This window comes from Colossoma macropomum, unplaced genomic scaffold (genome assembly GCF_904425465.1).
Source record: "Colossoma macropomum unplaced genomic scaffold, Colossoma_macropomum, whole genome shotgun sequence".
Taxonomy (NCBI): Eukaryota; Metazoa; Chordata; class Actinopteri; order Characiformes; family Serrasalmidae; genus Colossoma; species Colossoma macropomum.
In genome coordinates this window covers 4,275,187-4,288,514 of record NW_023494803.1, presented here as the reverse complement: position 1 = coordinate 4,288,514, position 13,328 = coordinate 4,275,187, and the positions used below count along the sequence as shown (strand labels likewise).

The following is a 13,328-nucleotide window of genomic DNA, read 5'->3' as shown; positions in this document are numbered from 1 at the left end:
CCTGCCAGCCACTGCAATTCCTGATTGGGCTTTTAATGACAGAGTGGCCCCTGAGAATCTGTTTTTGAGATGGCCTGGTTGGGTTAGACTGGTTTTTCCCCAGTTATTCCCAATTATAAGGTGTTTTTCCGTGTAGGTAGTGTAATATGTCATGGTACAGTTGCTATTCCAATCCCAGAACTTTCAGTGAAAATAGGTAGGGATCTCTGGTGTGCAGCTGCAATTAGCCAAGGAGCTGACGTTGCAGTTATCAACCTGGCTGGCTTGCCTACCACAAACATAACAATACAAGGTGTGTCCCAATTCAGGGGTTCTTTCTTCGAAGGACGCGGTCTACAACAGCATATCCTTTGAAGGCTGCGTAGACCCACAAAGGCTGAACCAAAATGAGTCGGTCTGCTCTACGGCAGATTTCCTGTTTGCATCACAGCACCGATGTTCCTGCTGTTACTGTTGCATCACAAAACGCCGCTCCTGTCAAGTTCTTTTAACACTCTTTAAATCCAGAGCCAGAAACTTCTGCTCTTTGCTCCGTAAAACAAAATGAAATGTTAGTGTACTTTTTTTTAAATGTTTGTATCGTTCGCTATTCCACGCAGTTTAAACCCCATATTTAAAAGTGTCTCCTCAGCCGCCGTTCGCTCCTCTGCTGACGCCACCATGTTCTCAAATCCTTGCCGGCATGCAATGAACCTCGGAATAAGTTGGCTGGTGAATAGCCACCTGTTGGTTGCCATAGAAAAGAAGAAGATATTTCCTAGCCGCATAAAAAACCACACAGAGTTATCTAAGCTCGATTTGAGTAATCTCAAACAGACCTGCTTATGTAGTTTCTGACACTGAGTGATGTAGAATTTTGTGTTAAAATGGACAAAAGTGCATTGAATAGCTAGAAATAGCATCCATCTGTACTTTTGTCTGTTTGTATGCATAACAGCACTTCATCAGCCTCATAGCTCCAGCACAGAACTGAAGAAGTGAGTTCATTTAAGGCACGTTAAATGTACAAAAGTTACTTCTTTAGTCTTGCATTGGAGCTACGAGGCTAATGTAGCTAAAAAGTAGTGGACGCTTATGTACACTAATTAGCATTATGCACTTAAGGCTACATTCACATTACCAGTTTGAAGTGGCACAAATCCAATTTTTTGCCCTAATGTGACTCAGATCTGATGTTTTCAGAGCTGTGTGAACACGCAGATCTGATCTTTTCAAATCCGACCTGAGCCATTTTCACATGAGGTCCTAGATCAGATACGTATCCGATTTGTGGCCATGTGACCTTAATGTGACGCTCAAATCGGAATTCATGTGCTTTTTTTCCACTGCGCGTGCGCCATCATTCAGCGTTACCATGGCAACAGCACCAAACAGAAGTTAAAGCCTGTAAACGGTGGAAAAGCAGCTCATCTCACCTTTTTCTCCTTCGTCTCGCTCTAATAATGAAGCTGAGAGCTGATCAGAGTTAATTATCTTCTCAGCAAAGCTCGTTCTGCTTGTTAGTTTGTGCTGATGATGAACGTGATTCATTCACGTGACGTTACTGAGTAGGATGTGGTCATGAGGGTCATTTCAGGACGCCGGTTCGTTCACATTAATGTCAGATTTGAATCACTTACCTAATCGAGTGTGAACCATCATATCAGAGAGATCAGATTTGAGCAAAAAAATCGGATTTGTGCAACGAGGCTTGTAATGTGAACGTAGCCTAAATTATACCACACTTGCTTCAAACTTTGGAATCGTGTGATCTCAAAAACACGTACTTATGTGGTTTATGAAGTACTGTTATCTAAATATGTTGCGCTGCTAAAAATGAAAATAGCAGACATTTTGAGGTCTGAATTTAGCCTGTACAATTTTATAGATAACGGTATGTTTTGCCTCCAACTGGCCCGGACTGCTGGAGGAGGAGCACGGCACTCGCTGTGAGTCAGTGGTATTATGGGACTCTTGTGTTTACATAGATAAATAAGGCCTTCAGCCTTCAGACTGAGTGTTTATTTGTGGATCAGGTCAACGAAATCTCTGGACGTCTTTGTATCACTCTGTTCTCCCAAGCATTCGTCTCTCTCTCCTCTCTCTGTCTGGGAGACTGGCTGACAGAGAGAGGGAGCGCTGAACCCTGATTCCGCCATTCATTTCCTCCACTTCCCCCGAGACAGAACTAAAAACGGTTCTCCGCACAGATATGGCCTGTTTCTTTATGTTCCTTTCCTTTCTTCCTTTTCTCTTGGGCATTCAAGAAAGACGGCTGGTCCAGCAGGGAGAGAAAACTGAGCGTGTCGGCCAGCGAGGTTGAACAATCCTAAAGCTGTACTTTGCGTTGACTCTACAATGATAACCTTTCAAGCACAAATATAGCTACGTCTAAAATTAGCAATGCTAATCTGTATCTTGTTTCAACTTGACTTATTTGTGATAACATTTCAACCATAAATGCTCATGTAGTCTCTGTAATTCGGTAATATTGAACATTGAACAACGCTAAACCTGTATCTCGTTTCAACTTAACTCACCTATAAAATGTCAACCACAAATAATGAGCTTATGATTAGCAACGTTGGACAATGCTAAATCTCTTTTTTCAACTTGACTCAGTGCTGATAATATTTCAACCGCATAAAATTAGCTATATCCTCTGTGATTAGCAACAATGAACAGTGCTAAAACTGTTTTAGTTTCAACTTGACTCAATAGTCGTATTTCAATGAGAAATAATTAGCTAGCCTTTATAATCACCAGAGTTGAACAGTGCTACACCTGTGTCTTGTTTCAGCTTGACTCCATAACGATAACATTTCAACCACAAAGAATTAGCTAGCCTACATAAATTAGCATCAAACAAAGCTAAATGTGTATCTTGTCATGATTCATTAGCCATAAAGTTTCAAACACAAATAATTAGCTCAGCTCCAATTAGCGCCTAATCTGTATCATGTTCAGTTTGACTCGGCTATAATGTTTCAAACAGAAATAGTCAGCTAATTCTATAAATTAGAAATGTCAAACAACGCTAAATGTGTATCTTGCTTGACCCGGTAATGATGATATTTCAACCACAAATAATAAGCTAGCCTCTATAATTAGCAAAGTTCAACAGTGCTAAATCTGTATCTTGTTTCAACTTGACTTAACGCTAACATTTCAACCATTAGCAACGCTGAACAATATTAGCTAGCCTCTGTAATTACCAATGCTACACCAGTGTCTTGTTTCAGCTTCGGCTCCGTAACGATAACATTTCAACCACAAAGAATTAGCTAGACTGTAAGTTAGCATCTGCAAACGAAGCTAAATGTGTACTTGTCATGACTCATTATCCATAAAGTTTCAACCAAAAATATTTAGCTCAGCTCTAATTAGCAGCGTTAAGGAACGCTAAATCTGCATCTTCAACCACAAATAGTCAGCTAACCTCTATAAATTAGAAATGTTGACAATGCTAAATGTGTATCTTGCTTGACCCAGTCATGATAATATTTCAACCACAAATAATTAGCTAGCCTCTATAATTAGCAAAGTCCAACAGTGCTAAATCTGCATCTTGTTTCAACTTGACCTCACAATAATGTTTCAACCAGAAATAATTAGCAATCCTCTATAATTAGGAACACTGAACAACGCTAAAACTGTTTTTGCTTCAACTTGGCTCAATAGTTATATTTTAATGAGAAATAATTAGCTAGCCTCTAGAAATTAGCAACATTGAGCAAATCTAAATCTGTATTTCTTCATCTTGACTCAATAATGAACCGGTTTCAACCCCACATAATTAGTTAGCCTCTATAAATTGGTAATGTTGAACAGTGCTAAGTCTGTATTTCTTCATCTTGACTCAATAATGACGGTTTCATCCACTAATTAGTCAACCTGTATATATTAGCAATGCTGAACAGTTCGAACTGTCCTGTTTCAACTTCACTCAATATCAGTAATATTTGACCTACAAAGAATTAGCTAGCCTCTGTAAATTAGCATCTGCAAACAAAGCTAAATGTGTGCTTGTCATGACTCATTAGCCATAAAGTTTCAACCACAATTTTTTAGCTCGTTTCTAATTAGCAGCGTTGAAGAACGCTAAATCTGTATCATGTTTCAGTTTGACTCAGCCGTAATGTTTCAACCACAAATAGTCAGCTAATCTCTATAAATTAGAAATGCTAAACAGCGCTAAATGTGTATCTTGCTTGACCCAGTCATGATAATCCCTGAATGCAATAGGATAGTGGACCACTGTCGGCCCCTGCTAATGGCAAAACTGGCGGTCCACTGGCGTTTCGCTCAGTGTTTTCTGGGCGGCCCACCGGCGGTTAAGCAGAATAATAGACAAAATTCTACTTTTAGTCGCTCGTTTTTCCCTCACAGTTGAATTTACAGAGTTCTCCTTCCTTCCTTTCTTTAGATAGATAGATAGATAGATAGATAGATAGATACTTTATTGATCCTGAAGGAAATGTAGCAGCCAGTAGTAGTCACACAATACAGGACAGTGATAATAATAAGAGTGAAACAATATAAAAAAAATAAATAAATCCAAAAAAACGTATCTACAGGCATATATACAAATATAAATATACAAAAATCTGCAATAAGATCTATAACCTGAGATGAAAAAGGCAGTGCAGTAACAGCATATAATGACCGTGCTCAATAAATATGTGCATATTTTGGTACTAAAATACCAATTTCAAATTTAGTAAAACTTTGTAAATTACTTTAGTAAATAATTTTAATCTAGCTCAGTGTCAGCAACGACATTCTCTATAAAATCATTTATATCAGGCCTAGTCATTATTTTTTTTCTCTCTGTTGTTTGTAATAATTGTCTACGTTTATTTTCTAAAATAAAAGTCTCCGTGCGTTTAAAATCTGTTTGAGGAGTTTAAAAACTAGTTGAAGGTTGTATGCAGGACAGTTATGATGACTGAACAGAGATGGAGAACAAGAGACCAAAGAAACCCACAAATGTGAGAATTTTCTCTGTTAAAAATTACGATAATCACTGTATTATCTTAGTTTAATGTCGTTTCAGTGTATTATGGTCGTTTTCTTCATAACAAGCATAAAAAATCGCTAATAGCATGCTAAGGTCTCGGTAGCTAGCTAGCTAACTTTCCCGTTCCACCTTAAATAGTCCAGCAGTTCTGACACCTGAAGCGCCAGAATGTAACTGCTGCACCATTTAAGGTTGAACAGGAAAATTCAATCAAGAAGCTGGTGAATATCTGACTTAAGCTTTATATCACCAAAGAATTAGCGGTGGGTGATAATAAATAATTGCCCCCCTCTTTGAAAGCATATTATGCCCTAAATGTAACTAAAGCCCAGCAGTGAGGAGCTGAACTTTACCCTCCTCTGCTATCACTGAAGACGGGCCGGGTCGCCTACAGAGCAGCGCTACTAGTCTGTTAATGAATCAAGTTTTTTTTTTTTATATTTGAGGGTCTCATTTCGTAGGGCAAGATTTCAACCACTACCCCTTGTAACTCAGTTCCAAGGGGTTAGAGTGACACTCGAAAACAAAGGGTAGGGGTAAAAATCAGAAATGGTATTGGGCCTAAATGTTTATATAGTTTCAACATGACTCAATAGCTGTAATGTTTCAACCTCTAATAATTAGCTAGCCTCTTTTCTTAGCTGCTAAAACATACATACCATTGACTTGACTCAGTTGTGATAACATTTCAACCATAAAGAATTAGAGTCTAACGTTAACTACTAAATGATACCCACCCTCTCCCTAGAGAGCATGAATGAACAAAGCAGACAAATTGTTGCATGTAGCAGCCCACATTAGTGTGTGTTCGGTGCCTCCTAAGAGCACAAAGTTGTACCCCAATCAGCAGGAATCCCCCAATTTCTCCCCTGCGACCCCGACCTCCACAAAGCCTCAGTGTTGGAGAGTGCCGCAGGGCTCATGGGTGTGAGTTTGGCGCAAGTATGTGAACCGCTTCATTGTGTTTTCTGGAGACGGATGTAGCTGGTAAAGACGTTGGCTAGCACTCTAACAAACGTGGCCTTGTTCCAACAGCCTGGGCCTCAGCCTCTGGCTTTTAGGTGTTTTGGGTGGAGACTTCTGAACCATATATGGGCCGTTTTTCAGATCAGTTTACATATTCCTTCATGGGTCTCATTGCTTTGGGGTACGTATGAATGTGCCACAGAAAGAAATGAAATTTCACAGCATTGCCTTCTTAACCTCTGCGTTTCGGAAATTCCCAAAGGCTTTCCTGCCCCATTTTAAAATGTTTGAAAGGGCAGTTTACTACAGTGTAAACGTTAGTAATTAACACTTAGATCTTATATCAGCAGCTGACTCACTGAGGAAGCAGTTAGAGAAGGTAGAAAGAGATTCTGAAACCACAATGAAGACTGTCTGTGAGCTAGCTGGCTAGTCTAACGTCCCTCCAAGGTCCACTTGTTACGTTTGTGTGTTTTTATGTACCAAAACAGTCATAATTCAGTTTTACATGACCATTGTTAATCTCTCTTTATTGCTTGTTTTTGTTACTGTGCATTATAGACTGATATATCGAAAACCTCATATCTCCAAAATGGTAACTTTACAGGAGAAGGAAAAAACCCACTCTACTTTAAATGTAAGTCAATGGAACCAGACTTTTTTCCAAGTAATTTTGGGCCGTTTCTTTTAGTCCATTCATCATGAAATTTACACACAATGTAAAGGACAACAGGCATTTTCAAATTATGTCAAAAACTGAAAAACGTCAAAAATGGAGATACGAGGTTTTCTTCCGACAACAGCGATATGTAAATAAGCTCTGTTCTGTTTGGCTTTCCTGTATTGTGCCTCATTCACAGAGCAGCCTGGGCTGAAATACTCCCTATAACAGGGGTCGGCAACATGCGGCTCTTTTACTGCCCTGTTGCGGCTCCACAGCAGAATCAGATTTTTAGGTAGACATAAAATAATCCTCCTTTGCAGTAAAATAAAGCTCTGCTGATGGTTCTAACACAGTTTTAATAAACGCTGGAGTTTCACTGCTAATTCACCCTTTAACCCTGAAGGTTGGTGCGCAGACTGCTGGTCACCATAAGAACTCAGATAAGAATCTGGCCTTGCTAGTAGCTAACGAAAAGACAAAGAGAAAGATAAAAGACGAACATTGATAATTTGAAGACGAGTGGACTTATTTACATTTATAATCACTCCAGCTGGTTCCCTGATACTTTTAATCTGCAACAAGAAACTGTCAAACACTAAAAGGTCACGAAGCTGAAGTCGCTTCTCATTCGCCAGCTTCTTGCTCTAATTTTCCCGTTCCACCTTAAATGGTGCAACAGTTACATTCTGCCGCCTCAGGCACCATTTAAGGTGGAACGGGAGTAAGAAGCTGGTGAATGAGAAGCGACTTCAGCCTCGTAAAAAGCCGAATGTTGAGAGACATTTTACAAGAAGCTATTCCATTTTTTTTTTGAAAAGTTTCCTGCCGGAGATGTGAGAAAAGCGGCTATAGCTGAGCTAAAGCTTAAAGTAAAGTAAGTCTGTGTTTTTGTTTCTATTATAATTGTAGCCTATATTAGTACATCAGCACATACTGAGACATATTTACAGCCAAGATGGTAAAACGGACATAAAATGTTGCTCCCAAGGTGGTTTGATTTTTGTTGAAAGGACAAAATAGCTTTTAACATTTAGGTTGCGACCCCTGCCTTACAACTTAATGGTGAATGGGTGGGGCTATAACAAGCAAATTATCTGCCAATATAGTGATTTCACATAATAAAAAGAATAAAAGTAAAGATAATTTAGTAATAAGTTAGTTAGAACATGGTGGACATAAGCATTTTGTGAAAACCGTGTTGGTGTTCCATATACTCACATGTGCGAAAGGGGAATTCCACCGAAATTTTCAAAATTTCTCTATGTCAGTAGTTGAAATGTAAACAAATTCATTCCGAGTGGTCTGGTGTGAAATGCTTCATTGTAGAGAAACCTACCAAATCGAATTTATATACAGTGGTGGTGACAAGAACCAGGCATCGTCGTGTCTACGACACAAATATAGCCATTGTATTTGCTATCCAGAATGACCAGAGAACCTACATGTTGTGAGTTTTTGTTGATGATGGTAAAACAATGTTACAACTTTCTTGGGGGACTATTTTGCCTCGCAGCTTCCTGCATGTACCTCTCCACCATGAATGGATTCGAAAATACGTTTTAGTTCAAAACTTTATCTCAGAACCATAGTAATCCAGTGTGTCAGGCATCAGGCAGCACATTCATAACCATTTTCTGTAATAACGTTTGGTGACAAAGCTTTCAAGCATATTAAACTCCTCAGACGTCTGGTTCCTATCGCCATCACTGTGAACAATTCTGACTCAATAAGTTTCTCTAGAACAGAGCATTACACACCAAACCACTCTGTTTACACCTTAATGACACAGTTATTCAGAAGTTTAGTGAAATTGGTGGAATTTCTCTTTAAGAGAGCTGCTATTATCTCAGTACTAAATAAGTCAAGAGCCTAAATGACTGTAATCCAGTAAGCACTTGAATTGAAGAGCTTTGAAAGCGTGGAATTTGGTTATATTACAAGTATCATCCCAAAGACAGTAGAGCTCTTCAGCCGGCCTCCTGCTAACAGGTCTCCTCCTCGCAGTTCTGTATGCATTCAACTGAAGTGTCTCTCTATGCTGGTGTTTGTCTTTTACACATCATTACACATCACCTGGGGTTCCTCCTGTTTGTATTGTTCGCCCTGTGCTGTCGGAGACGTCATTTCGTCCTGTGAATAATCATGTTTTTCCTCTTTTGTCTTCTGTTTCTCTTCCACAGCGATTCCGCTGTTGGAGTGTCCTCAGGGCTACAAGAGGTTCAACGGCACACGCTGCATCGGTAACAGTTAAACTTTCATTTAAGTGTGTGTGAGTGTGTGTGAGTGTGTGTGTGTGTGTGTGCGAGTGAGTGTGTGTGCGAGTGTGTGTGTGTTGGACAGCTCTTTTGTTTTCTCATCTTGAGAGAAATGAGCCTGAAAAGAATGATTTGTTACCTATTACTCAGTGCTGAGAGAGAGAGTGTTATAGTGAGAGAAAGATAGAGAGAGAGGTGAGTCTTTTAGAGTGGGAGAGAGAGTAAGAGAGAAAAAGAGATGGAGGGAGAGGGAGAGAGAGAGAGAGTTAGAGCAAGAGAGAGATGGAGAGAGAATTAAAGCAAGAGAGAGATGGAGAGAGAGAGAGAGTGAGAGAGAGGGTTAGAGCAGGAGAGAGATGGAGAGAGAGAGATGGAGAGAGAGTTAGAGAGAGAGAGATGGAGAGAGTTAGAGAGAGAGTTAGAGAGAGATGGAGAGAGAGTGAGAGAGAGAATTAGAGCAAGAAAGAGAGAGAGAGAGAATTAGAGCAAGTGAGAGATGGAGAGAGAGAGAGAGAATTAGAGCAAGTGAGAGATGGAGAGAGAGAGAGAGAGAGATAATGTTAGAGCCAGATAGACAGACAGACAAGGATCGAGTGTTAGAGAATCACAGAAAGAGAGAGAGATAGTTTAGGGGGAGATGTAAAATATTAGAGAAAGTGAGAGGCAGAGGGAGAGAGAAAGAAGGGGAGCGAGATTTAAATAGTGTTAGAGATAGCAAAAGTTTTTGGAGAGAGATAGAGAGATCTAGATAGTTTTAGAGAGAGAAAGAGAAGGAGACAGAAGTAGAGTGATATCTATATAAGGAGAGAAACAGAGCCGAGCAGGAGGGAGAGAGAGTGAAGGAGACAGAGATGGTAGGATAAGTCTGAAGCAGGGAGGAGTATACGTATGTAGCTTGTTCTGATGGGATGTTGAGTGTGTATGCGCCTCTGTGGAGGAGGGAGATCAGCGTGTGTGTGAGTGTGCTCTCCTCCTGTGTACAGCGCCCCCTGGTGGGCTTCACTCTGAGTCATTATATTCTCAAACTGCGACCGCCTGTCCCCTCCGAGTTAACTCGAATCCATCAAACTGATAAGAGTCACTGGGTCTCTGAGCGATGTGTCCTGCTTCAGAGAGAGTGAGAGAGAGAGAGGGAAGGTGAAGGAACAAAGAGGAGGGGAGAGAGAGAAAGGAACGACAAGAGGAGAGACAGGTGTCACATTTGATAGATCTGTGTAATCGGAGTTGAGTTTGAGTATGATGGTGAGAGATGGCTCTAATGCATTAAAGCTGACAATCCTCCATCATCCTCCACACGTCTCACCGAGCCCTCACTCACTGCAGACCAGAGCGAGAAACACAAAAAGAAACTGTTCAACTTCTTCACATCAGGCTGGAGCTATGAGGCTAATATAGCTAATGTAATGGAAGCTTATATCTATCATTTAGGCTACGTTCACATTACCAGGCTAAAGTGGCACAAATCAGATTTTTTGCCCTAATGTGACTCAGATCTGATGTTTTCACGGGCTGTGTGGACACAAATCTGATCTTTTCAAATCCGACCTCAGCCACTTTCACATGTGGTCCTAGATCGGATACGTATCCGATTCGAGGCCGTGCGACCTTAATGTGACGCTCAGATCGGAATTCATGTGCTTTTTTTCCACGGCACGTGCGCCATCATTCAGCGTTACCATGGCAGCAGCGTCGAGCAGAAGATAAAGCCTGTAAATGGTGGAAATGCAGCTCATCTATATATATATATATATATATATATATATATGATTTTGCATTTTGAAAAGATGTGGTGGCGCTTCATGTGTCACAAAGCTCTTGCTAGCTTTTACCTTCCCAGCTTGGTAGCATCATGTGATGGGGAACTTAGCTAGCAGGTGAAATTAGCCCTGGCTAAACTGAGGGAAAATTGGTTTAAAAAAGTATTACTCAAACATACTTTTGTAGTTTCTGACATTTTTTTATACAAAATTGGCAGAAGTACATTGGATATCTGGAAGCCTGATTTTTGTCAGCTACTTTTGTTCATTTGCATAACGCTATGTCATTAGCCTCACAGCTCCAATGTAAAATTAAGCAAATATCAGACACCTAACGTCCCGACGATGTTTGTATTTATCTACTGTTCCTTCTGAACTCTGCAGTCATCTGTAACACTTGAGGCATTACAGTCACAGTAAGCACTGCCAAAACACAGCTAACATGCCACTGCTATTACGCATTATACCTTTTGCTGACCGCATTGTGGCTGTGGTAGAAGGCTGGTTTTGAAATTGCCCATGCACACACAAAGAGACACACACCCTCAGTGGGTTAGCCTCACCCAGCATAGCTCTCTCTGAGTGTGTCTGTGAGTGTTAGCAGTCACCACCAAACTGCCACCATTTGCCAAACCCAGAGCCGAACCACAGCTAAAAAAGAGGCAGAGCGAGGGAAAAGTACCTGCTTGCAGCTATGGCTACATATAAAGATGGGTTTCTGGAAAGTTCAGTTGGAAGCTCATATTTTATTCTAATAATAAAGCATTGAGTAATAAGTTCAATTCTTGATTCTTCATTGAATTACCTATCTTTAGTTGTAGTTTGGACCAAGGTGTCATCAAACTGGCTATTAAAAAGGGATTAAGGGATTTCCAAAGGGCAGATATTAGTTACATTCAAATGTTTGTTTGATATTATGAGGGAAATTAATTTTAGGAATCATGGACCAGTAAAATTAGTAACTGATTTTCATTTTGTCAACATAACCCTGGCGAGCAAAACCCTGGAAATTTTTTCATGGGATTGGGTTCAGTTAGTGGGCTTACAGACACTGCTAAACTCACGTAGCCCATGCACACACTTACCACACGTGTCCAGTCGATTGTGCTAGAATTTGAAATCAACTCGTCGTATACTGCACCCATTGAAAGCACTCACTGGCCACTTTATTAGAAAACCCTTGTTGCTTTACCTCCATCGCAGATGTGCAGTTAGAGATTGTAGCTCATCTGTTGGTGCACAGTTTGTGTTAGCCATCTCTACCTCTTCGTGCTCTTGGCTGGATATTTTTGGTTGGTGGACCACTATCAAACTAGCAGTGACATCTGATGTGTAAAAACTCCAGCAGTATTGCTGGACACTTCAGAATGTCCACCATATAAGTAATATCTGGTGCAAGACAAGGTTCTATCATGAGTGCCTTTTAGCTAGTTAATGCAAGACAAGGTTCTATCGTGAGTGCCTTTTAGCTAGTCAATGCATGACAAGGTTCTATCGTGAGTGCCTTTTAGCTAGCTAATGCAAGATAAGGTTCTATCGTGAGTGCCTTTTAGCTAGCTAATGCAAGACAAGGTTCTATCGTGAGTGCCTTTTAGCTAGCTAATGCAAGACAAGGTTCTATCGTGAGTGCCTTTTAGCTAGTTAATGCAAGACAAGGTTCTATCGTGAGTGCCTTTTAGCTAGCTAATGCAAGACAAGGTTCTATCGTGAGTGCCTTTTAGCTGGCTAATGCAAGACAAGGTTCTATCGTGAGTGCCTTTTAGCTAGCTAATTCAATTTAATGTTCTACCACGAGTGCCTTTTAGCTAGCTAATGCAATACAAGGGTTCTGTCATGAGTGGCCGTTAGCTAGCTAACACAATGTAATGTTTTACTGTGTGTCTTTTAGCTAGCTAAGGCAATGTAATGTCCTAGCATGAGTGCCTTAGCTAGTTAATGCAAGGTAATGTTCTAGCTAGTTGATGGAAGGTAATTGTCTGTTGTGAGTGCCTGCAGCTGGTTAACGCAATGTAATGTTCTATCGTGAGTGCCTTTTAGTTAACGCAAGCTGATGTTCTACCGTGAGTGTTCGTTAGCTAGATAATGCAATATAATGTTCTACCATCAGTGCCTTTTAGCTAGTTAAAGCAAGATAAGGTTCTGTCATGAGTGCCTTTTAGCTAGTTAATGCAAGACAAGGTTCTATCATGAGTGCCTTTTAGCTAGCTAATGCAAGACAAGGTTCTATCATGAGTGCCTTTTAGCTAGCTAATGCAAGACAAGGTTCTATCATGAGTGCCTTTTAGCTAGTTAATGCAAGACAAGGTTCTATCATGAGTGCCTTTTAGCTAGCTAATGCAAGACAAGGTTCTATCATGAGTGCCTTTTAGCTAGTTAATGCAAGACAAGGTTCTATCATGAGTGCCTTTTAGCTAGCTAATGCAAGACAAGGTTCTGTCATGAGTGCCTTTTAGCTAGCTAATGCAAGACAAGGTTCTGTCATGAGTGCCTTTTAGCTAGTTAATGCAAGACAAGGTTCATGAGTGCCTTTTAGCTAGCTAATGCAAGACAAGGTTCTGTCATGAGTGCCTTTTAGCTAGCTAATGCAAGACAAGGTTCTATCGTGAGTGCCTTTTAGCTAGCTAATTCAATTTAATGTTCTACCACGAGTGCCTTTTAGCTAGCTAATGCAATACAAGGGTTCTGTC

General features: G+C 40.4%; 1 protein-coding gene across 3 annotated transcripts in view; it reads left to right on the top strand.

Moving 5' to 3' along the window:
• The window catches only part of ltbp1 (latent transforming growth factor beta binding protein 1), a 229,208-nt gene that overhangs the window by 112,837 nt on the left and 103,043 nt on the right, over positions 1-13,328 (top strand). For all 3 annotated transcript variants that reach the window (XM_036592702.1, XM_036592701.1, XM_036592703.1), the window contains one exon: positions 8,810-8,869. In XM_036592702.1, the coding sequence (XP_036448595.1) occupies positions 8,810-8,869 (60 nt within the window). The remainder of the gene's footprint in view (positions 1-8,809; positions 8,870-13,328) is intronic.